The following is a 26,026-nucleotide window of genomic DNA, read 5'->3' as shown; positions in this document are numbered from 1 at the left end:
GGGTATCTGGGACTTCTGCCTAGGCTGGCGACACTACAGCAGAGTCATTCTGTTGATGTCAAAGAACTCATGCAGAGTAGAGATTCATCAGGGAGGTCAACGCAAAAACATTTTGCTAACTCTTAACATCCAGTCTCTAAACCAGAATTATTTTTCATTTTACCAAAAAGGAAAAGCAAACTTGTGGGGAGATGAGGAATGATAGAAACTAGATTTCACAGGTATATATTTTGTACTTGTACTTCTGAGAAAGGCAACAGCAGTTCTTTTTAGGACGGAAAACATTGAAGATAGAAAGGATACTTGCATTAGCTCACACAGCAGAATCAGGATTTGAATCCAGATGTCACTACCCTCTATCTTTTAGTTGCCCATTGAAAGGGATAAGCATCTCAGACCGGAGCTGGGAAGACTCCGCTGAAGAGCTCTCCTTGAAAGTGATGAGCCACTAAGGGGGCCGTGATCTTCTTTCTTGGTGGCTATCTGCATTCCTAGAAAAGCTATCTTGAGGGTCCTCTTACCTGCACTAACAGTGATGGCTTCCATGAACTGGTCCCTCCAGGAATGGGTCCCCACAACCAGCGCCAAGTTTGTCTTCTTGATCAGCTTGTCCACTGTACTCTATCATGGAGAGAAAAACTTGGACTCATGAGGTTAGATTTCTCAAGACTAATGAGGCCTCCCCTGTTACAAAGGAATGAAAGATGCCCTGAATCGCAAAGGTTCTAAAATCTTTTCATGAGGTGGTATCTTTGGATGAGATCTTCTTGGGCAATTCCCCCTAGTTCCCTTTTCTCTATGGATTCGAACACTGGGTGTTCAGAGGAATGTAACTACAGAGGATATTTTGTGGTCTTTTGAGACAGGGTCTCTCTCTTATGCAGCAGTTGTCATGGAATTCTCTATCTAGACCAGGCTGGCCTTGAACTCACAGAGATGCACCTGCTCCAGCCTCACAAGTGCCTTGGATTAAAGGCTTGGCCCACCACACCTGGCTTGAAATGTAACTATAGAATAAGATGTCAATAAACCTTGGTCTGCAGCAGTGAGTTTTGATATGTTTAAAACATACAATTGTGGTGACACGTCTAAGAGCTCCCTGCCCTGCTTATTTCATATTTTATATCATGTTTCCCTATAGTATTCCTAGCATACAAATAACCAGAATACTTGTTACATATTATAAATGGAAAACTGAGCCCTGGGGTGGATAAGTGATTTGTTCGGTTTCTACTTCACATTTTCCGCGGTGAAATTAGAAAAAAACCTCATCTCTTCTGTTTCCCACTTTAGTTAGCTATCATTATACCTCACTGATGGTCTGACCTTGAACTCATAGGACTCTTCAATGATGACCTCTAGCTTGGGGTGTTCACCCAATATTGGCTTTCCCATCTCTGCTATTCTCTTGGCCTCCTCTTCCTCCATAGTCAGCTTCCTGTCTGTCACCTCTGCAACAAAAGAAAAATCAGACGAGCTTTAGCGCCTTTTCCATCTCCCAGGACTTTATCGCTCAGGGGCATGGGCAGTGGGTGGAAAGCAAGGCGTACTCAAGAACAGGGACTGGGCATTTCTAGTTTCTCTTTCTACGAATGGCTGAACACCCTGATCAGGCCACAGTCATGCTCCTGGTAGACCCGAGATGAGCACTTCTCTTTTGGTTTTATTTCCGGGTAGGGAATCTAATTTCCTAGTGAATTATACCAAAGGATTCCCAGTGAATGGTACCAAATGATGCTCCCAAGCCATTTAGAGAGTGGCTGCAGAGCTGGGAAGAAAAGCCAAACCTCATGGTCTTAACTATTTTGAGCTACTGATCTGATTGTCCATTACTTTATGTAAGAGTTCTGGAAGATCCGCGATCCAAAGGCACTGCCTACTGGCCCCCATTATCATCTGTTTTCAACATTGTTGGCACTGTTGCAGCTATGGAAGCGAAAGGGAATGTTTGCAGAACCATCTCCGTTTTATACAGGTGACTGACATCTTCACGATGGGAAACTTGGACGATTCCCAAGGAACTTCATGGTGTTCCAGAGATAGATTCCTCCAGGATTTCTATACAAGGCAGGGTCATCTCTTCTGGGGTTAAAAAAAACATCCAAAGCAAAAATAAAACAAAGTCCTCCCTTTATTTTCTTTGTAAGCATTCTCTGTGACCCTCCGTGTCTTGCATCATTTGCCAATGGTCCCTTCTCATGCTGAACAGCTAAACAGGCTTTCCACTTCAGCCACTTCACCATGAAGACATGTTTTTCTGGATTAGAGTGAAATAGAGATTGAATCTTTTCATTCCCCTTTGATTAGAAAATCGCTCTTGGCAGTCTGTTTCTTTCAGAGCTCATTTAAACATCTCCCCATCCAAGTCCGCATCCTCACATGCAATTAGTTCTTTCATTCAGCTCCTTAATTGCTTTCATTCCACGGAGTAAACCTCCCTTGGGAATCCTCTAGTTCTTGGATAATCCCAAGGACAAAATGGGTCAGAGGCCAAGGAAGTCTTTTTCTTTTCTTTTTTTCTTTTTCATTTTTCCCCCGCTTGGGTTCTTGAGGTTGCAATGAAGGGAATCCACAGGAAAACTATAAAATACAGCTGGGTTTTACTAGGTGGAGAGACTTATTTATATAAAGATTTCCTTAGTTAGCCAGAATGAGGACAGTTGATGGCGTGCAGGCTCCAGTGTCTGAGCTTGCTACTGGACTCTACAACCATGAACTAGATAGAAGGCCATCCAACAATGTCTGGGAGCTGTCCGTGGTGCTGCACCATAGTAGCTCTGGTGGTTTTTGAAGATTAAGCTCCCTCCTCCCACAGATACACAGACAAGCACTCTAAAGAAGACAAGAAATAACAGAGCAAACAGAGCGAGAGGGGAGAGAGGAAGAGACGAGAAAGAGATAAGCAATCTAGATCCCTCCCTCCCTCTCTCTCTCTCTCTCTCTCTCTCTCTCTCTCTCCCTCTCTCTCTTCCTCCCCTCTCTCCCCTCTCTCTCTGTTACTTTGTGCTCATTTTTTCTCACACACATGTAATGTATTCTATAGGCCCCTTCCTCATTCTCCATCACCCCATCAAGTCTCTCTCAACCTTACAAGTCCCCTTTCCATGTTCACACATTTGGGTTTACTTTTGAGACTCAGTGAGTTTTAACCTGGGCCATCCACATAAGGATGGGTTTGAAATTCTCTACTAGAGACTTGTGGGTTCACCAGTGGTTACTCAACTGATGGTAGCAACTCTCTAGTTCCAAGTATCTATCATGGTCACGAGGATCGCAGGTTGGGAGGGTCCTCTTGAGTGGGTTTCCCTTCTTGTGATTGGCTGGTGACAGGTCCATTCTTGTGCAGGCTCAGGGTAGGTGAGTGCAGTTGTATTGAGTTCAGGATGAGAATGGCTGTACTGTGTTCAGGAGATGACATTCTGTGGCCCTTCACCCTATCCTCTGGCTGTTACATTCTTCCTGCTTCTCTCCCACGGTGTTCTCTGAGTCTTAGAGGGGTGGCATACATGCCTCGTTTGTGGCCGAACACTCAGCTGTTCCTTGTTCTTTTATATTTCCAAGCTGGAGGACATCTTATGGCAGCCTCACCTCACTCACTTCATTTAATATGGCTCTCTGATGGGTTCATTTGGAAGGCAAATCCAGGAGTCTGAATGTTCTGGGGCTAGTTACAAGAACAACAGCCCTTGAAACTGAACTGCAAGGCAACCTGGGAGAAAAGCCCGTAGGGAAGACAGACTCCTGAAAGAATGAGTAGCCGTCTCCTCTTCCTCTGGCTTTGGCATCATATACCACTGCTCGTCTCAGCCGTGACAGTGTTATTCTGCTCCTCCCTCGCCAGTTCCCTCATGTCATACTTCACATGTGCCGCAGGAACTTTATACCACTATAATGAGCTCTCCAGTGCCACGTAAATGTACCTGTCTAACCCCTTGTCTAGCTGTCAATCTAGCACCATATCCATCTGGCATATTATCGATCCACCTGCTGACCTGTCCACCCCTGTGGTGACAGTCACTTTTTCTATCTAGCCTTCTGCAAAAATCCCTTTGACAAATACCCAATGCTCTATTGGCAAGTCCCACAGAAGCACTCTATATTCCTGGTAACTGACTCACATGCCTTTCTATGAACCCCAACTTAGTGTCTTGATGTCAATCCTCCTTCTTTCCTAAGTTTTGTATACTGGTCATAGCTTAAGTTAAGTTAATTTCGCAAGCCCCAGACTTAAAAGATGAATGCTAATGATTCTGACTGCTCCTCAGAATTTCGAGTGAAGAGAACAAGGAGAGGTGATCTCGACGTGCAGGCTGACTAAACAAACCCTCATTTCAAGAACGAGAAAGGGAGAGAGGTGGGGGAGGAGGTAGAATGTAAATACGACGGAAGATTGGACAAATACTGGAAGAACAAAGAGCTCTCCAGGCTGGACAAGGATAGGCTGTGAACGTTCTGTGGATCGCTCTACGAAGAAGCAGTGGTGTGGCCAGGGCTCTCACTCTAAGGCCCTTGCACTTGGTGGACTAGCCCAGGATGAACACATTTACTCTCTTTCACCACCAGGTGCTGCCAATCACATCGTCCTGTCCCCTCAGGAAGATGGAAATTGAAACCTGAGGTTTCTGGTGGGTGGAAAGCCTAATCAAGGGCTCCTGATCCAGAGGAGGTATAGGACACCCCCTGCTCTGCATTTTATATTTCCATCGGTGTTTGAAATCTTGTTAAAAGTATAATGAAACTTAAACCAAATACAAATATGTGTGTTAGCAGTGAAGGTAAGAACTGGAACAAAGAAACCTGAACGTATCCATGTGGGGTAGTATGAGCAGAGGGGAAAGAAAGACCAACACCCCAGGAGGAGAGTGCAGAGCACAGAGCTCAAGCTAGCACGTATCCTGTCGGCATAAAAATAAGCAAGAAGATGAAGAGACTGGAGCAATGTTTCCACAAGAGGAAAGCATATTAACTTTGTGCACTTTTTGCTGTAGGCTCCAAGGAGGCAAATGATTTTACTATGCCTATTGCCTCTACTTAAGCCCAAGGGGTGGCCTGTAGGTGACTTGGAACACCAGAGCATGCAGTAAGATCTTTTGCCTCTTCAATGGCTGTGTGTGTGTGTGTGTGTGTGTGTGTGTGTGTGTGTGTGTGTGTGTTCAAAGAACAGATTAAATGTAAGGCATTCTTTTAAAACATATTGAAACTGTCTTGTGGAGCACACTCCATCTGTATTGAGCACAGTGCTGCCAGACATGGAGGGCTGTTTCCTTTTCTGGTCCTGAAGTTGGATGCTGTTTGTGATGGGCTTCCACTCACGGCAGCAGACTCTAAAGTAGGTCTGTGTCCTACACAGGATCTAAATTCTGAATGAGAGTCTTGCTGAAATAAAATCTATAAATATCTCTCTTCTCCCTGTTCCCACACAAAGCTTTTCTGTTTGGAGCATATGTAACTCTAAGGATAAATGACAAATGAGTTCACATCTAGCTATTAAGATCTCATCTGTGATGAGTTAGAAGGTCTCCAGGGTCAGTAAAAGTCTATAATTTTTTTTTAAAAAGACAAACCGCCTTTACTGTTCCCAGAAGTTCTTAATTATTTCTCCCTGGGTCGCTGAAGTCAGTCTTTCCTTTTGAGTCCTATGTCAATCCCATTGGAGAGTCTGGTCTTAACTCTTCCCATCTCCTCTCCAACAACAGAAGAGGCAGACAAACTGAGATGCAGGGAAATCTATGACCTACCATCTTCTTGGTAAGTTTTATTTTAACGGCTAACTATGCATTTTCACACTCTCACCGGTGAAAATGGTGTTCAAGGAATTATCTACTTCCCCTCAATTACTTTATGTAAGGAGTCTCTCGGTCATTGGGAGAAGCTGTCAGGTTATCTTGACCCTGTAGTTCCTGTTAAGTAATGTAATGGACATTGATCTTAAACCAAGTAATGGCACTGGCAAGAATAGAAAAGAGGGGAAAGACAGACACCTCTTACCTGGAGATAACAGGAGCGCTGTTTGAAAATGGATATCAGAGAAGGGGGAGAAAGAAAAGGAAAGAACATTAAGATCCCATCTTGAAAGTGGCCCCAGGCTTTGTGGTTCCTGGCAGCATAAAGGAGGCAGTGAGAGAATGAGCAAAAACACATGCAAAAGGCAGCATTTGAGCATGCGCAGCAAGAGCAGCAAGAGGCGTGAGAAGCTGGAAAGACTGCTGAGCAGCTACAAGGAAGGTACCCCACACCTTCCCTGAAAACCTGACTGCTAAGGATGGGGGTATGATGATGAACACGCTGCGTGGGTGAAAAAGACACTTAGGTGGCCACTGTGATTCTGGCTAGCTATCATGAACACCGTGTGTGCTTTGCAACCCTGTCAGAGTAGCTGGACTGTTGAGGGCAAGTAGAGCGTAAGGCTTGAAGGTGAGCCCCAGAGAGCAAAATTCAAGAGCAGGACGGTGTTTCCTTCTACCATTCCCAGCCCCAGCCTTGCAGTCAGAGCATGTTCTGCTTCCCAGTGTATCTCAGCTACCATGAGGGCCAGAGCTTTGATCTTCCCTGAAAGAATGATGTAAGGAAAGATGCATCCTTTAGACTGTGGTCCCTGAATGATAGCCCCTGTCTAGCCCTGTCCCTACACTTAGTAATGTTCAATAAAGGCTTGTTGTTTACAGTTTTGGGAATTGACAGTCTTTTGTTCAGAAAGGGTAGGTGAACTCTGGATTTCAGGTTCTCCAGAACAGAGGGATTGTCAGACCGAAACTTGTATGAAGATGGATAGATGATAAATGCGAGGCCTCTGTGCAGACTGGGGAGCAGAGTCAAAGACACGCACAACATAGGATGTCTCGAGCTTCTTTTTGCTCATGCTAAAACTCTCTTGTTTCTAGAATAACCTGACAGATTCTCCCAATGAATGAGAGACTCATCACATGGGAGAAGAGCTTAGTTTATGCAAGACTCTCTTGGACTTCAAAAATGCACAAGCTAAAAAGAAATTCTTGTGAATTTCCCACCTTATTTTCATCCCGATTGTATGTATAACTTTATACCCCTCATCTTTGGCTCTTGTCAGATCTGGAAACACCCTGATACCTACTCCTGCTAGAGACTGACAAGAAAGGAGAGTAGGTGGGTATAGGCGGGAATATCTACAAATTGCTTCTTCTAGTAACCTCAAGGAATGCAGCTCATGCCTGAGACCCATAACTTCACGTCCGCAGCTGCTGAAGATATGTGTGGACTCAGAATCTACATGGTGTGTAAATAGCTGAGCCACAGTTGATTTTTCCCAGTTGTTTCCATTTAGACCATGAAGGTGATTAGTTGGCCCGAGGATATTCTCATGATATTGTCATGGACATGCTCCTTCCATGGGTCTGCAGGAAGAAGACTTCAGGCCCTAAAGTTCAGATAGGCAAGTCAGACATTCTCTGCTTCTTGTCTTTGTGGATCAGAGGTTTCTTACTCAGCAGGAACAGATGCATCTGTGAGATCCACGGAGGTCAATATTGAGTGACTGACTACCACCAGGGTCTTTTCTTTGCATTCCCGTCTATTGATCCTCAGGTGCAGCTGAGAGTTACTCATCCCGCTCAGATTCCCCCAGAGACAATTAGGAAAGAAGATAGCTCAAGAAACTTCTGGGGGTGGGGCTCTGGACAGGGTGTGTCCCTGAATGTGGAAAGAAGGCAAAGAAGCAGCTCCCACTATTGGACATTGCTTCCTTTCTCTGACTTTCCCAGACTTCCTCTGGCCAAGCACTGACCCACTAACTAGCCTAGACAATGAAGCAGCCCGTCTTGCCTCATAGAAGTCACACTCTGGGGCTTACTCCATGCCACAGCAATTATGTTTTCTCTCGTTCTTTCCTTTTTTTCTCTACCACAGATCACACAGAACTTTTAATATCACCTCCGCTGTGTTTACTCAGAATAGGGTCTCTTATTTCAAGTCCAGTCATTTTTTAAAAAAAATCCTATTGTCATTTTTGACCACGCAGGGACGATGCCAGGCTGAATACCTAAGTCTCTCCTAGACGGTGGTGATAATGAAAAGCAATTTTGACTGTGCTGCCTCTTACTCTGAAAACAGTAGTGCGCCCTGCAAATCAGAATGGGTTTTCATTTGACTCTGGATCTAGACAATTGGGTTTTATAACCTTTCACCTCACGGTCTGATGCCAATATCAGGGAAGAACTGAAGAAACTGAAAATTAATATCCCAGAGTCTAAGACCTAGACCATAGGGCACGAGGCTGGGAAACCCATGCATTTCTTACCAACAACTTCTACCTTGGCACCTTGGTCTTTGGAAAAATCTGGGGGGCATATCACACAAATAATTTTCTGAAATCCTTGTCTCCTTACCTCCTTCCCCAGGGCTAGGCTTCACAAGGACCTTTTCTGGGATCTTCTGGGTTAAATATTTCAGTGGCAAAAGGCAACCTCAAATAGGGAGCAGCCACAGGTGTTTGTATTCAGTCAGGTCTACCAAAGAGCTCAAGGCTTACCTTAGGACCCTTTCTATCCTACTGATTAGTAGGGGACCCAGGGGGAGGCAGAAAATAGCTGTTTTAAATGGTAAAATAAAGGCATAGATGGGCTTCTAATCTCTTCCTCCTGCCTGGAGCCCTTACATGGGCCTTGGGTAGCTTTTGTTTCCAGCCAGTCATAAAGATGTGTAGTTGGTGCACAAAGGGGATGCGATGGGAACGAGGTAGGGTAGGTGCAGAGACAGTTTCTGAGAATATTCTGGAAAATGGGAGCTGGACCATAGGCTGGGATAGTATAAGAGGCAGTGGAATGAGATTCTCTTTCTTCTGGTACTCTCTGGTTGTCAGGTTGGAAGGAATACTTTACTCAGCGGGCAATGGACTATTTAGCTTGCCTTGCCCCTTGAGGGCTAGATGTGTCCAATCCACAGCCGGCGCAGAGCTGAGTTCTTCAGAGGGTTCCAGCGGATGGTGATAATTGACCACCAAGCTTGAGGAGAAGACCTGAAGGGGTGCATTGAAAGTGCTGCTGTCGCCCTTACTCTCTTAGACCTGCCAGTGTAGCTCCCTGTTGCTGAATGTGAAACCGCGGAAGAATGGTCAACCCTCCTAGATGAACAGATGCTTTTGCATTCCCATCACCATTTCCAAAGTGGTAGCTTCTGATTATTTCCAGTGAGTGAGAAAGGCATCTACTTTTCTGGTTGCGACAATGCCAGTGTCACTCTCCTAAGGATGAGCCTTTGGCTGGGGTTCTGTGCTGAGAAAACTGTAGCATCTACTTCTCCAGTCAGAGGTGAGAGGTGCCGCGAGCTCTGAGCATTGTTTTCACTTGCAGATGCTAAGCGAAGGCAGGTATCCACGAGCTGTCCACGGGCTGTCTTTAGTGCCTCAGCATTCCAAACCACTTCTCCATTTAGTGTTCCTTTCTTTGATAATCATAAATAAACATTCTGGGCTTACTCAAGTATGTTCTTTTCTAGGGCCCACACGTTCATGGAACAGTTGAACCTAAAATGACTTAGTTTCTCTTACAGATTTTCAATTTTCTGTTTTCATTATCCCAAACTGACCCACATAAGGTACCTTAATTTAGTCTATGAAGAAAGGTAGAATGGAGTGGATGAGATGTCAAAGGGAGAAAGGAGAGCTTGGAATTCCATGTTGCAGGGCTACTTCAGAAAGCCAGCTCTCTCCTAGAGAGGTCTCAGAGACCATGGCCAACTGGTATACCTCCCAAAGCCATGGTCTACCCAACTGGGAATAGGCAGATAACACACTTACCTCCAGGAAGAGCAGAGAGACCTGTGGGCCACTCTGCAAGTGAAGAGCTTGCCAAGCATTCAATAGAGGTTGGGGAATGCAGCAGAAAATGTCAAAGCATTATGGCAATGTGAGTCTCACCCTTCTTCCAACCCCCAGCCATCACTGTCAATGCCTGCTAGATTGAGAGGTGGCAAGGAAGGGGCACAAGCATGCAACACATCACATTCCTTTCTTTTTCTCCTCCTCCCCACCCACCAAGGAGTTTTCACATTGACAAACTATAGTGTGGGGCAGAGAATAGAGGAAAGGGCAGGGGACAGTAACAATCGAATAACTGGGTGATCAGAGCACAGCATAGGAATAACTCACTAGGGCAATGAGGAGTTTAGGCTGCAGCACTGCCCAGAGGGTGGGAAAGGAGGAATCTGGAAATAAACTACGACTAAGAAGGCAGAGATGACACCGAAACAGGGTGGGAGCGAGAATACAGGAGGGAAAAGCATAAAATTTTCTGTCAATAGGAGGAGGACAAGGGAACAAAAGGTGGGGGGCAAAAATAAGAGTCACTTTTTTTCTTTTTTATTGTTGCCTCGTTTGTTTAAATTTCTTTCCTTTTTCTTTGCCTTTTCTTGGTTGTTGCTTTGATTTTTAAAGAATCTCACACCTGATATTCCACGTTCCATCCATTTCGGTTCACCAAGGGCAATGAAGAAATTCTCTTGCCTTTCGTATTCCTCCTCATCTACTATTTTAACCCTTACGGTTTTCCTGTAGGGACAACAAGAGAGAGAGAGTGTCGACTAGGTGGGCAGCTGGGTTGTTCACCTGGAGCACAGCCTGTAATAACTGTTCCCATCACTCTTGGCACATGCAGCCCCATCCTGCCATGGTGGCCTTAGACAGGACTTTGGTGGAGTGTGCTGTCTTATTAAAAAATGCTCTTAGCTTTTCTTGTCTCCTCGGTCACAGTTGTTCTTACAAGTGAGAGGGAAAGGGACAGGGGGACAAGGAAAAGTGGGCAAAGGGAGCCAAGATGAAGGAAGGGAGTGGGGAGGAAGAAGATTGGGATCATGGTGGGGAGGAGTCATTTTAGATCCTGCCAACGGTTAGTAAGAAGTAAGTTGGGCAGCACATTCCGTTGGTGTCACATGGTAACAGTAGCATTTCTTTAGGCATCAATAGATGACCTGCCTACTGGGAATGACCCAGAACCCTTCACAGTGAACAATGTCTCTGCAGAACCTAGGACTCCAGTCCCTTCTTTTGCCTCATTAAGAAAAAGTTAAAAGTATTTATAGAGAAGCAGACTAGAGAGAGGGGGAGAGGAGAGGAGTATGGAGAAAGGGAGGAAGAGCTCTACTAACTTTCTCGTTTTTTATCCTTTAGGGAGGCTCAGGGAACCCAAATAAGGGTTAGCCCCAATATGATACAGGAATTCCACACCATTGACATTCTTGTCATAGAGGGATGCTGTGCACCAAGGCTGACCTTCTAAACACTGATTAACTTGGGTTGAGAACACAAGGTTGTGGAGATTACTCTCTATTCCTGGGTACCAACACAGTGGAGTGTCAGGTATAAAGAAAAGCAAGTTTTGTTTTCAGAAACATACTCCAAGTATTCACCTGAGCCTCATTCAGTCATGTGGTCTAGTCAGAGAGGTTCTAGTAGGGGCCTGGATTTTCATGTTTGATTTCTCTTGGAACCTCAAGGAACCACAGTGGTAGTTAGTAGGTCCAGTGAGAGATGGAGCTCGGATTGCTATTCTCTGAGGTTTGTTTCAGGGAAGACACCGGAACCCAATTCTCTCAAGGGGAGAAGAGGATAAACGACAACTTAAATGTCCTCAGATCTTTTGATGTTCCTTTGGCATTCTGAAGATGTGCTTCACTTTGCTACCAATAAAACACAAGCAGTGATTGTGTGTGTGTGTGTGTGTGTGTGTGTGTGTGTGTCTGTGATTTTACTTTAGATTCTTTTTCATACCTTGCTGGGTGGACACAATCATTGAGCATTTGTAGATTAGAGACTCCTCTGTCTGTAAGACGTCAACCTGTTTTGCTACCACAGGGACTCCTGCATGAGATCGCAATGAGTCTGACTTAGAGAGACATGATGATGGTTTGGTCCAGGGATACTGACCCTTAACCCAGCAGTTCCAGAGCACAGCCTGTCCTAGGAAGGATTGCCTGACTTCCTCTTGGAGGCCAGAGCTATATAAGGTCATTCAGATGGAAAGCACAGCTCCGTCCATTCTGTAACATCACATGGGCTTGCAGGGAAAGATTCACCTTAGGTAGAATTCTCTCATTACTATTCCCCCTGCCTCCACATCTCGCTCCCCTTAATAGGAAGAGTAGCAAACAGCAGGAAGGTCTTTGATGGAGACCTGCACTTTAAGCTCAGTCAAGGTCAGGGAGAGAAATACACTTTGATGGCAGAGACATGCCAGATAAAGATGGCTCTAAGGGTTCTGTGTGGGAGTGGGACGAAGTATGGTCCAAACATATTGGTTCTCAATCTCCTGGGACATAAACTCAGCCTTGAGAATAATTTTGCCACGGAAATCTGTGCCGGGTGTCTGTTCTCACGATGCATATCTACCTGCAAATCTAGCCGTCTTTCTTGTCTCCATACTACATCACAGAGAACCTCATTTACCATATTCTTAGAGTGTGGGTTCTCTCTCTCTCTCTCTCTCTCTCTCTCTCTCTCTACTCACTCATATTAATTTTGCCACCCAGAAAAATTGCCATTGGTTCTTGAAGACCCCTCTATGGATACCATGTGACAGGTTGGCAGGGTTAGGACAGAGAGAGGAGGAGAAGAGAAAAGAGCAAGAGAGGAAGAAAACAGAAAGGTAGGAGGCAAGAGGAAGAGAAGGAAAAGGATTGGAGAGAGGAAGAAAGGAGGGAGAAAAGACTGTTACTGTTAGTGTGGAGGACAGGGTACTACACCTTTCTGAACACTCATATCGGCCATGCGGGGGCCCATCATCTCAATGAAGTAATTCTTGTTTTTCTCATAGGCCTCATCATCAATTACCTTGATGTGAATTGTTTTGCTGTGGATGGAAAAATAAAGTATCATAAGCAAGGAGCAGAATCGGGGCAAGGCAGCTGGAGAAGAGAGGGAAAAAGAGTCCCAGAAAAGTCTCAATTGGCCCTAGTCCCACAAGGGCATTGAGGAAGGTGCTGTCCTGCCCCCCTCCAGCCTCAGGGAGTCCCCTTGGGTTTTATGTGGCTGCATGTTACAACCATACTTGAAGACTCCATCAAAGCTCGGGCTTTACAGCCAAAGGCTCCAAGTTTCAATCCCAGAAATGCTATGCGATCTTGGGCAAACAGTGAAACCAATATACAAACAAGATATACATCTTTACCTACTATCAGGGATTGTGCAGCACCCCTTCTATCCAGTAGGGGTATATTTCAAGACCAGTGAACATGTGAAACCATGCATAGTCTTGGACCTCATACATGCTACTTGTGCATAACTATGATGACATTTACTTTATAGATTAGGCACAATATGAGATTAACAGCTAATGATAAAATAGAAGGACTACAACATTACCAGTTGGGCGTGGTCATACACATTTGTAACCCAAGTACTCAGAGGTTGAGGAAGGAGGTTCACAATGAGTTTGGGGCCAGCATGGATCACACAGTGCGTTTAAGGACAACTGGACTACAAAACCAATTCCCTAGCTCAGAAACTAAACCAAAACAGAAATACCCACAATACACTATAATAAGAGCGATTTAAAATTTATAAATGGTTTATTTCTGGCGTTTCCCTTTAGTCTTTTCAGACAATGGTTTGTCATAGGTGAAAGAGAGTGTCTGGTTCCCACACTTAAAATTTAAAACCTCTAATGCCTATGCATTGCATCTAGCAGTGAGTTCACTGTGACATTTTCAGAGATACATATATCACGCTTGCCAGCATCCAGTCCTCACAGCCTCGTCTCATCTTCTCCTCTCTCCCTATTCCCCACAGTCCCTCTGGAGACTGATGAAAGGCTACTGCATACATAAGAACGTTGCACTCAAAGGTCTTCTCATAAGGTTTATTCTTCATCGCTTTGCTTTTGGGACAAGGAATATATATATATATATATATATATATATATATATATATATATCTTCTAGAACCAGCAGATGATGTCTGAAAGCGTGCATTTTATAGAAAGAACAGAAAGAGAGGGACAAACAGGCCTGTGGGAATTCTGCCCAGAATAGTAGATGTTCTCTCCCTTTTGTGTGGCGGTGGAGAGCACGGGGGTGGGGGGGGGCAAGAGAATAGTTAGCTTTGTGTCATACATTGTCTAATTCACAGTGATTGGGAGATGCTATCTACAGATGAGATGCTACAGTGTGGGGATGGGAGGGCAGGCTACATAACTCCGGAGCTGTCTGAGCTGGGATCGGTGTCTAGGTTTTATGGTGATCCATTGGCCAATGCCAACCCCAATAACCCGCATCGTTTGTGTATGAAAATGTATTATTTTGTAGAGCGAATGTGTAGGTAACTATTTTGTGCCACCTACCCACCCACCCTGCTGCTTCTCCTTTCTGCAGAGGTAAGTCTATGCCTTCAATCTGTTGCTTATGGTGGGGCATTTCAGGACCAGACCCAGCTCGCATATGTCACCTCCACTGGAGGGGATGGGGCACTGCTGCTCTTGTGGCATAGAACTGCACAGGCACACAGAGCTGTGCAGGACCCTGGTCTCCTCCCATCAGCAGCCCCCTTCCAGACATGCCTCTCAGATTGACCTTTGCAGACAGATAGAGGCCTTCTGTCCCAATCTTTCTTTTTAAATGAGGCACAGCTATTCTTTATAGACTAACTTTGCATGGACTCTTTATTCTCTGAAGCCTTCCCAAGTTAAACACAAGAGTTTGCTTTGGTGTCTGTTTCCTCTACTAACCTCATTTACTGGGTCCATCCCTCTCGAAGTGAGCATAACCATTGCCGATCTTGCCTGGACCATGCCACCAATGGTTATAAAATGACACTCTGAACCTTGATGACCTGTATATCCATTACAGTCCATGAAACCCAGGGTAGCTACCATGGAAAGCAGCGCCCTTGCAGTCTGTGAAAACCACAGCTCAGTGACTTTTCTTCTTCCAGGGACCCATAGCCTGGGTTGAAATCTTTTTTCCACCTTCCCTACCTGGGTAGCCTTGGGCGACTTAACAAAGACCTCAAGATGCAACCTGTTTCAAATGTGAAGTCTCCAGTGCAAACTGACAGCACAGCGTTTGTTCTGCAGTGCTCCTCGAACAACAAGGAAGCACACGGAGGGAAGTGCATTCTTTGCTGAGGGTTTAACAGATAGAAACCATTATCATTAAGCATAACAATGATTTCAGCTTGAGAGTCACCCATATAAGGGATCTTTCCATCTCCAGTCATTAAGGCAGAAAACAAGGGGGGAGGAAATCAATAAATAGTATTTTCTGCAAATAGAAGTCAGGTCAAGAAAGGGCTCGCTAAACCAGGATAATAGATCCCTAAATGGATTCTTACAGGGGCTTGGAGAGCTAGGGGGCTACAGTAAGGGACTCACTCCCATTCTTTCAAAATCTGGTGTCTGCCATTATCAGTGATAAGCTCGGGGCTTTAAAGAACATGCTACACAACACGACTTGTGTTCATTTTGGTTTCTAGTGAACAAATAAACAGGCAAAGAGACTCCACGGAGATTGTAGTAGAAGACAAGAGAAAGGAAGACAGGTGTTGAGTAGCAGAAGGAGGAAACGAAGCTAGTTGGCTGGAGAGACCAGCTGGAAGGTGGGATGAGTGACGGAGGCAGGGTGTGGGGTTCCCCCACTGAGCTCATCTGTGGGAAAGACATCACATCTGTTTCCATGGAAGGTGTCACCCTGCCTGGGAGGCTGGAGAAAGCCCTCACAGTTTCCCCACACTGACAACATTTTCATTTCTATCCCCACACAAGTGAGACCACAGTACATTAACTAGGCGTCACCAGCTGGGCCTTGAGTCCTTTCCAAAGTTGTTCCTTCAACTTCAGTCAGTGGCAAAATCATCTACCACTTGGCTCAGGCCCTAAACCTGGAACCACCCCTCCCCTGTTCTTGTTTTCTCTTTCCTCTTCCCTTCTCTCCACCTGCTTCTTGCTCTAAACCCCCTGACCACCTCCCTTCCTTCTGCTACCAAGGTCAAGACACCACGGCCTCTCCCTTGGACTCCTACAGCCTCTGAAGAGACTCTTCCTGTCCTTGGTTCTGTTTCTTCAATCCCTTCCCCACATAACAGCCAGAGCGACAGATTTAAAAGGCAATGTAGCCAGATTTGGTGGCACGCACATGAACTCCAAGCACTCCAGAGACAGAAGGAGGATTGCAAAACTTGAGACCAGGCTGGCCTACCTAATTACAGGCTAACCTTGCCTGCCCAGTGAGCCCCTGACTCAAACACACAGTCCTGATCCTACCATACCTCCTGCAGCTGGAATAAACAGAATCCCATGTCCTAGAGGAGCTTCTCAATGCAGCTGCCTAAACTTCATATCTCACTCATCTCAAGGACCTCTTGCTCTCCTCCCAGGCACCCTCGTCTTTCTGCTTCTCAGATTGGGTTGCTTCCTACTCAGGGTAAGCTTCCCCGTGCTCCTTCTCTGGGATGCTCTTCACCTGTGGCTAAACTTGTCCTCGTCTGTTGGGTTTTCTCGTTTTCCTTAATTCCCTGAAGGAGCCTTCCATAGTCACCTTAGCCCCTAGAATCTCCCTCCTACCCAGACTGCATTGGATTTCACTACACAGTCGTGATGTTCATGGCTTGAAGTTAGCCTGTTGGTTACTGTTCCCTGTCGGTCTGTTCCTACTTGAGTGTAGGCTTCAGTCCCTGCCCAGAACACACCCAGCACAAAAGAAACCCTCAGAAAGACCTTGTAGAGTAATGACTATTGAGTCAGTTGCTGAGACACCTGGAATCTTACGTCTTTCTTCTATTAAAAAAATGTGAGAAAGGATAAAAAACACTTTGAAGGTTACCGTGACGGCATGCCCAAGGATTCTCAGGGACACAATGTCTGAGAGGCCTTCAGCTTACTTAACCTTCTCCATTTGTCCACTCTGGTAAAGACGGTGTCCATAACTAATATGGGAGCCATTAATTAGGGGGAGGAGCTCATAATGCTTCATTCTGTGTTGCCAGTTTTCCTGCAGCCCTGTGGCTGCTTCTGAGTGGACATGGACATAGGCTATCCTGATGAGCTGTCTGGAGAGGCAGCGATGCCATCTGAGGCTACAGGGCCAGCACCAGCTACTCCTACTAGCCTTCTGCTGGGAGGTGCCAGAATATGTGGCGTTCCCGGCTCGGGACATGGCTGTGCCTCTTGGAGATGACTCTCCTGGGAGATATCCCAATAACCCCAGAGGGATTAGGAAAACCTTTTCCAGTCCTGGTTGGCTTCTTAGAACATTGCTTTTTATGGAGGACACCCGAACCGAACGATCCTCTGAGCTTCATTCCTTTTGAAATGTTGAATTCCTTTAGATAGAAGAGGCAGAGGCAGCATTTGTTCATTGAATAAGTGAAGGATACATCAGAGAGCCATCCTGAGAGGGAATGAGCCCTCCTGGAAATTGATCTCTGCAAGGGCCCTGGCCAGTTCCTGTCATAGCAGAACACAATCCCCAGTCTTTATAGCAACCATGTCTCACTCTGTATTTACAAGCCTGCTGGAGCCCCACATTTGCCCCGAATCAGCCCAAGGGAGTGGAGTGGTGGGGTGACAGGAAAATTCACTGCTCCACTTCCCTCCTTCTTCCGTGTCAAGATGAGAAGTGAAAAACCAGCAGCAGTCTAGGAATAGATGGTTGCTGTGCCCTGAAATTGATAAATCCCCTTCTTGGAAAGGCAAGGGAAATAATCTATAAAATAATTTATTTAACAGTATGTCTGCTGCCTGCACCATAGACAGATATGGCTGGTTATCTGATTCATAGCTTTAGAGACGTTGGGTCTCTCTTTCTGCCTTTCTTTCTCTGGCAGGGCTCTCATTTTAAGGAATGATTTTGATCCAAGCAGGAAAGAATTTCTTTTTATTGTATAGACATAAAGCTTCAGACCCAGGGGAAAACCTTCTAATAATTAGGAAGAGAGAGCTGCCGGCTCCATAGGACCCGTGTCAAGCCCCATTCAAACGCTTCCCCTTCCACGTCACCTCCTTGTCCACTTGAGCATCTATAAGCCTCTCATTGCAGGTGAGAAGTTTCTAGGGATGCAGTTGAATAGCAAACCTAAGAGAGATGACTGTGCCTGGGCTAGAGAGAGAAACTCCTTCAGTTAGAGACTCAACAACATGGGGGGATTCACCGAGGCCATAGGCATTTTCCTGGCTGTACTAGACATGGACCAAACTAAAGCAGGGTTGCAAAACCAGCCATCCTCCTGGTTCCACAGAGCCTGCTGCTCTTGGGGCAGTCATGATAGACAAACTTCCGGAAGAGTAGAATCTGAAAACATGCTTTTCCTGAATGCAGGGAGGCAGAGGTCGTAATACTGTCACATGAACTAAGGAGACTTGGGTGCACAATGTAAGGAGACACCAGAGATTTCAGCACTGAAGCTAAGGGGCATCTTAATACTGCATTAAAAACCAGAATTAATGGGGAAAAATCCATCATGAACGAAATGTCAAATTTCAGGTGAGGACCGGTTCCCAAGCTTTATCCTTACTCCCCTCTTAGCCTGTGCGGCATTCTTGTGCTTCCTGGTGCCTGGCGGCATGACAACAAGAATGATGGATTAGGAAAGCAGCCGACTTTCTGTTCTTTCCCTTATGTGTGTCCTCCTAGGCCACCTGCTCTTAGACTCCTCTCTGGGATGTTTATGGGCAACAGTAGGAGCAACCCCCCACAACCCTCGCTTTTTGTACTTGCAGATCCCTTTCAAAAGTGTGAATGTGTGCAGGTATGCATATGTGTGCATATGTGTGTATGCATCTATGTGTGTGCATATGTATGTGCTTATGAATGTGTGCATGTGTGTATGTGTGTGTTCATGTATGTCTGTGTGTATGTGTGCATAAGCATGTGCATGTATATGTGCATGTGTATGTGTGTGTGCGTGTATGTTCGCCTGTGTGGGTGTTTATGTGTGAGCATGTCTTTCTGTATGTGTGTATGTATGCATATGTGTGTGTGTGCATGTGCACGTGTGCACATCTGTCACACAGGGCCCCTCACTCATCCTCAGGGACCGCTTTCCCGGTCTTACTGCTTGCATGTCCAAACTGCTCCTACTCTCCACTGGCTCTTCCTCTTTCTCACCTTCCTTCTGCAAGAAGCCAGCTGCCATGCATCAGCCTGAAGTGTTCTGTAGATCCAGGTTCCAGTGTGCTCTCTGTTCTTACGCAGTAGAAGAGCAAGCCAGAGGGCGGGATAGATAGAGAAGATGGTGAAGATGTGGCCCTTGAATTGTACCTAGACAGATGGCAGCTAGTTTTCTGTGGCCCTAGCTCCTGCCAGCCTGTGCAGTCAAGCTGTGGGAACTGCACACTTCCCATTCCTCAGCACATCCCCGTCTGCTGGGACCTCCTGTTGGTGACACCATCCCCTCAAGTCACTGTCACCTCAGACCTGGACTCTCACAGTGGCTACCTAACTCACTTTTTGCTCTCGTTCCTCATGTCCTGACTCAGTCTTCTCTCTTACCAGTCAGAGTCTTTCTGTAGCTTTTAAGAGAAAATCTTTAGTATTTGTGTGTTGTTGAACTGCTGACCAAGGATTTAAAGATAGGTCCAAAAATAAGTCCTATTCCACAACCCAGAACTCATTGTTCAGAAAGAGTTTGATACATACGAGAAGGGCTGTGTTACCAGAGCACTCAAAGTGATGGCAGTGTTCATAAAAAAGAGTAACAAGAAAAGAATAGATAATTATAGATAATTTAAAATTGAAAAGAGGAGAGTCTTGATGTGCCACTTTTTATTCAGGTTCCGTGAACCAGACCCTGCCACACTTGGAATACAACTGAAACTGAATGGGGTGGAGAGATGGCAGCTGTTGAGGGTGTCTGCTGCTCTTGACGACACCATGTTCTAGTCTCAGCATCCATGTTGGATGGCACACAACCGTCTGTAACTCCAGTTACATACCAGTTGATACCTGCTTTGGCTTCTGAGGGCATCTGCAGACTTGCATATTCTCTCTCTCTCTCTCTCTCTCTCTCTCTCTCTCTCACACACACACACACACACACACACTTATACACCACAAATAAAAACTAATCCAAGGGAAAATAAAAAAATAAGTAAAGCATACAATTGAAACTGGACAATCTCGCTGAGAAACTCTGAGACAACAGAACACTCTGGAAGGTTTGAGGAAGCACAGCATGCTGGGCTTCAGTCCCAGAGTTCAAGTTGCAGCAGGGCTGCACTGGCCCTGAGGATATGCATTTGTGGACACATGCCCGGGAAGTGCTTGAATGCTGAATGAGCCCGCACAGCTCACCTGGCTTGTTTTGCAGCTCACGGCCTGCTGGTCTCCCTCTGCTGCCTTTGCCCCACATACCCATCTTCTCTTACACCGCCTTTCCGTGCCAGCCGGTCTCACCTGCATTCTATCTGCCTGCTTACCTCGCTCCCTCGCCAGAATACAAACGCCATTAAAAGCAGAAACACTGCCTGTCCCATTTGCCAGCTCCTGGCACACACTCTGGCCCATGGGCAGTTTATATGTGTGCAATGGATGGTTTGTGAATAGCCATAGTGGTGGAGTCAGAAGCTAAGCCCAGGGCGTTACAGCACAGAGCTCAGGCTTAGCGCTTAGCATAAGATTGCTGGGTGGGGTGCAGAAGAGCCCTTGGCTGTCTCTCTCATTTTAGTTCTGCACACACTACTCTATTGAGAAGCACGGCCATGAAGCCACCTCTATGAAGAGATGGCTTTATTGCTTCCCTCAGCTCTTTCCTAACCATCTAGACCTCTTTCCCTAATCCATAAAACATGCACAGAACGAGTCGTCTTGTCTACAGTTCTCACTCTGCTGGCCACTTCGGTTACTTAGTATTGACGACAGTTCTACATCTCAGCTCGTCCCCACTGCTCCTTCTTGTGACTGACGTCATGGAGATAAAGATTCTCCTTCACTCAGTGGCAGAGGGCTCCAGCCTTAGGATCAGAGCTAGCTGCTTACAGGACTTAACAGTTTTAGCCTTTTGACTAATTTGTGAAGTGCTCTGAGCCTCAGTTTCCTCATCTGAAGGAGGACATAGTTGTAAGACTTACTTCACAGGGTCATTGAGAGGACCAAAGGGGGCAACCCAAGGAAAGTTTATAGCAAGGGACTGGCAAAGAATAAGTAGTCCGAAATGTTAATTTGATGATCTTCTGTTTAAGTTATAACTGATGCAATTCTTTCTCTGGTTCCCAGGATGGACCGCCAAGAGGGTTATTTACCTATCAGTTCAACAGTGCTGGTTTGGGGTCAGGTAGGGCACTTTCTCAACTACATGGATGGGCGGACAAAGAATCACAGATAAAGGGATGTGTCTCATTGTCAAACTCCTGCCTATTAGTCGTCCCTGATTTAGTGAACTTTCCCTTCACCTATTGCCCCCATGTCACTGGGTAACCTTCCCTATTATCCAACTCTGCCCTCTTTCTTTTCTGACTGCAGAAGCGGCTCATCTGCATATCCACATCCCATTATAGACTGACAGGCTCCTGTTTTACCTCTCTCATAGGAGGGGGCCAAAGAGATCAATTTATATTCCTGGGACTCTTGGCTTGGATAAGGAGAAGTTCTCCAAGAGTGATCAGGCCTTGTGGATACCCACTCACACCCAGAAATCTGATTTGTTGATGTTATTTCCAAGTTCTCAAGTCCCTTTGCTACCCTGCCCCAACTTCAGTGAATTCTCCCGAGCTTTTCCCTGAGTGGGTTGAGGTGTCATGCTGTAAGAGTCTGCCTGTCCCCTCTTAGAGCCCAGTGGTCCCTTCTTCTCATTCCAACAGCTCAAATCTGTCCACTGTGTTCAGAAGGCTTGCAATCAATACTCCCTTTACACAGGGCATTTGCATGTTCATTTCCTAGTGGAAGAAATAAAATGAGTTTGGGAAAGCCTGAATTTACAGAGAAGCCAGATCCAGCTGACAGGCAGCAGTTCAGGAAAAAGATGCGCTTGTGTATATGACACATCTGGGGGTTGCTGCCTTCCTGGATGAAATTATGGTCATGGGACAGTCAGACAGACTCAGTCACCTGAAACAGAAGGAGGTGACATTCTGGGGTGATAAAAAAACCACAACGATGGTGACAATAATATAATACATTTTAAACTCTGCATCTGCCCGGAGGGCTCTTAATCATGGATTTCAAAGCCCTCTCCCTCCATCTTGCCCATTCATCTTTCCCCCATTCCTGGGAAATAGCTGGCAGGTAGGTAGTGGAGCGCTATAAATAGAGCACCGTATCATTATCTTTGATGCGAGCACTGTGTATTTAGACAGCATTTTCTCTGAAGCACTCAAGAGCTCCACACACATGATATTATCTAATTCAAACCCATTCATGGGGTATCCCCCACACTTGCTGCCTTCCAGGCAGTTTGGAAAGCTCCACATCCACAGAGATTCACATTTCCTATGCCAACTCTCTCCCCTCCCATTCCTATAGAAGGGTGCAGGCGCAGGGAAATTCTCAGGGCCACTCTTGCTCACTTGAAGCCGCCATCATCACAGCTTGTTCACCTCTTCTTTTTTGGGGGGACACAAGCACCCTCACACACTGACTTGATTTCACAGTAATGATACCAAGGGATGAGGGGTGCATTTCTTTCCTGCCAGAAATCATGTGAGTCTATTTTCTGGTTTTGTAAAGTCTCATTTATGTGGCTTTAAGATCTTGTGAAGATACAGGGTCGGTAATGGACTGGAGCATGCTCCGTCCGTATGAGCACATGGCGGAGACTAAGCTCCTAGAAGTCTCTGCTTACCTTGAAAGTGCACATCACCTGGTAGGCGTCTTTCACTTGTAGGAGCTTCTGTATTTCCCTCTCACTGATGCCATCGGCAAGTGACATTCTTCTCATAAGTACTTATACTATACATCACAATTATACAGAATTGATCGGTTATGCAATTGTCACCTTTCCTGTCATCTTTGCTGTCCTAAAGTCTATGAGGACAAGTGCTGTGCTTGTTTTAATTCATTGTTTCTATCTCCTGAGGTGAGGGCATACGTCACAAAGGAAGAAACGAGTGATGGGTGGAACCACAGTGAGCCATCTCTGGGGCGGGGCTTCCAGGGATGCTGTTTTGCATAGGTGTGAGTGCAAATCCTGTCATCAGATTCCTGAGAAACTACTGCCTTACCTTCACCTTACTCTTGGTCCCTGAGGTCCCTGGTAGCAGTTTAATAGAAATCATAGTTCATTTGGCATCTTCTGATAATTTAGTTGCACCCGAGACTCAAGTTCTTACAGGATCTGTTTCGAAAGCCTAGTACTTCACACAAAATCCCCCACCTGCACTGTCTATGCAGTGTAGGGGGAGGGAGGAAAGTCTGGAGAATGGAAACATCCTTCATTCTCTATTGCTGACAGCTGTGTGACCCTGGCCACATTCCTATCCACTTTGAGCATCCGTCTCCTCAGCGGTTACGGGAAGATAACTTTCACACTGGGTGACTGTGGGAGTTAAATGAGAAAACACAGGCAGCGGGCTCAGCAAACGGTTGCCCCATCCCTTCTTTTGCCCTTTGACCTCCACTCCCTCCCACTATCCTCTCTTCTGGGGAAGTTGCCATTTGGATGCTTCTACCTCGCAGGCTTTAGGCGCCATGCTGGAAGTGCTGAAACTTGGACTATATTTAGATGCCTTAGCTCTTTTACTTTTTTACACCACTGGGTTGCTATGGTGACGGTGGAGTGGGGAGGGGGAAAGGACAGCTTGAAAGAAAGCATGGAGCTCAGCCATGAAGATCAGCAGCCTTGCCCGTGGACTGTTTATGTGCGCTGGCACTCTCTAAGGAGCCTTGCCTGTGCATTTCATCCAGAGATGCTACGAGGATACAGGTACCACCCGGTAAAGGCCAGAACAGAAGGGAAGCGAAAGGAAGGGAAGGGGAAGGAAGGGAAAGAGGACTGTGCTAAAAGCTGCTTCCTTTCCCTGGCCTGAACACAGCTGTAAACCCTGCAGCCTTCCGCAAATGGCTCCACTATCAATCAAGTCAGGCGACAGCAAGTGAGGTTGGGTGGATGAATAACATCGGTTATATTGGAGTTCAGAAGTTATTCAGTCCAGATGCCTTCTCAAGAACAAAGCTCTGTCCCTACATCATGGCCCAGGGTTGTCATGTTCAGTCCGTAGGAGAAGTCAAAGTCATACAAGGGTAGAGATGAAACTGTGCTCAGAACTCTGATGTACTTGGTGGATTTGCAGGTGGGCAGGCAGGCTCCGGGCTGACCACAAAACCGGGCACTGCAGGAAGAGCCAGTGTTCCTAAGGCATCGTTTCACTGGGTCCGCGGAGTGGCTTGGGTAAGTAAGATGATCTCTATCTCTTCATGAGGAAATGACGCGGAGGGGTTGGGGATTTGCCTAGCGTCTCACAGCTGGTAAATGGTGGAGTTGGGAGTTGAACTCAGGCTACCTGGAATCCAAGTCCATCGTCTGTCCTGATATACCAATGGTTATCAGAAATAATTTATTAAAGCTGAATACAATTCAAGCGAAGAAAGGGTACAGTGAAATGTAACCCAAAAGCAGCTAAAGTTAGAGCTGCCATTGCCAACATGAAGAGTTCATCTTGAACAGTTCGTCTTCTAGGATTCTGGGTAGGACCTTGCAAAATGTGGTCTCTGCTGCATCCATCTTAAAAACCTTTGGGAACGGTAAATGCGCCGGCTGCTATGTCCCAGTCCAAGATGTTGATCCAGCAGATCTGGGTGCTAGTATTTGGATGAGAAATCAGAAGATTCTGATAAATACTAATTTATCTGGGGGGGGGGGGGTAACTTAGCAACCGGGAGATGGAACATCACATCACACATCTCTCTTCCTGTCCTATCTGATTTCTCATTTGTCTGAGATCAAACATCAAGAAATACGCAGGCAGTTGGGAGACGAGGTGGATGCCTTTAATCCCAGCACTCAGGAGACAGAGTCAGGGGGATCTCTGAGTTGGAGGCCAGTCTGGCCTACAAAGTGAATTATAAGACAGCCAAGGCCACACAGAGAAACCCTGTCTTGAAAAACCAAAGAGAAAAAAAGTCAGGCTGAACTGTTCAGTGGTTTTCTTATTACCCTCTGAGCCTCTGTCTGTTGTTAAACCCTGGGCTCTAATCTATGGGGTCAACAGCATCTACAGAAGATCACAACCATTGCCCGACCTTAGGTCATTGCCGAGCCTAACAGAGCAGATATCCTTGGGAAGAGTCTCTGGGTGCAGAGCATGGAGTCAGAGGGACTTGCTCAAGAGTATCAAAGGGATGTTTAGCAGATGACAATTCCTCAAAAAAGTTCCACATGAGGTTTGTATTGAAAATATGTATTGGACAAGTCTAGAAAGCCATCCAGGGAAATGGATACTTGGCTTCTCATTCATTGAAGGACTGGAAGACTCATTTGACAAAGGAAGGAGGATTTTATGCTTCTCTTGAAGGGAACAGACAAGGCTGAACTATAATTCTTAGGTCCCTTCACTTCTTCAAGCTTTATGACATTTCTCTCCTCTATGATCAGCAGCTCACTCTTGTCCAGACATTGTGCAGTACACACATAACTCGCACCTTCCTCCCCTACACCTTGTGAGGCCTGACCAGCGTTCCCATTTTGCAGATGAGAAAGCAGGAAACACTGAGAACTTTTGCCCAGCATCATACAACTAGGAAGTGATACAATTAGGATTTGGTCTCAGTGCTTTGAATCCGAGATCTGTGTATAGTCTTATCCCAAACTAATTCATGAACTAAGTATGTGCAGTCCAAGTAAGTTCCCATGATGAGTTCTTCTAAAATAATGAATTATTTCATTTTTATTTTTAGGTGGTGAATACATGTAGCTGAAGTTTCTGGGAAATACAGTACTGGGTAAAAGGATAGCACCAAAAAAAATATTCTTTCAGCTTTGCAGATTGCATTTTGGAGCATTATTTGCAATTGAACCTAGGGCCTAACACAGACTAGGCAATTGCTCTAGCATATTCCCGGCCACTATTCTATACTTCTTAGTTTGAGACAGAGTCTTGCAAAGTTTCTCAAACCAGCTTTAAACTCTCCTTGGAGTCCA

At 45.8% G+C, this 26,026-nt stretch overlaps 1 protein-coding gene, 1 long non-coding RNA gene and 1 other non-coding gene across 11 annotated transcripts in view; 2 read left to right on the top strand and 1 right to left on the bottom strand.

The window, feature by feature from the left end:
* Slc8a3 (solute carrier family 8 member A3) overlaps positions 1-26,026 on the bottom strand; it is a 129,388-nt gene that overhangs the window by 4,170 nt on the left and 99,192 nt on the right. Inside the window, exons 2-5 of one of the 5 annotated variants that reach the window (XM_038336821.1) lie at positions 12,709-12,815; positions 5,989-6,006; positions 1,327-1,451; positions 522-621 (exon numbers count right to left, since the gene is read on the bottom strand). In XM_038336821.1, coding sequence (XP_038192749.1) covers positions 522-621; positions 1,327-1,451; positions 5,989-6,006; positions 12,709-12,815 — 350 coding nt within the window. Of the gene's footprint in view, positions 1-521; positions 622-1,326; positions 1,452-5,988; positions 6,007-10,415; positions 10,520-12,708; positions 12,816-26,026 lie in introns of all 5 variants that reach the window. The other 4 variants (XM_038336824.1, XM_038336823.1, XM_038336825.1 and 1 more) reach the window with 4 other exon arrangements.
* Positions 1-26,026, top strand: part of LOC119818948 — a 46,946-nt gene that overhangs the window by 13,433 nt on the left and 7,487 nt on the right. For all 5 annotated transcript variants that reach the window (XR_005286202.2, XR_005286204.1, XR_005286203.2 and 2 more), the window contains exon 2: positions 24,180-24,277. This is a non-coding gene — a long non-coding RNA (uncharacterized LOC119818948). The remainder of the gene's footprint in view (positions 1-24,179; positions 24,278-26,026) is intronic.
* Positions 19,486-19,606, top strand: LOC119820138. The gene has a single exon (XR_005286406.1). It is a non-coding gene; the product is annotated as a small nucleolar RNA SNORA40 (small nucleolar RNA).

Source organism: Arvicola amphibius, chromosome 7 (assembly GCF_903992535.2).
Source record: "Arvicola amphibius chromosome 7, mArvAmp1.2, whole genome shotgun sequence".
Classification (NCBI taxonomy): domain Eukaryota; kingdom Metazoa; phylum Chordata; class Mammalia; order Rodentia; family Cricetidae; genus Arvicola; species Arvicola amphibius.
Note: the sequence above shows the minus strand (reverse complement) of the source record. Positions and strands in the feature narration are given on the sequence as shown.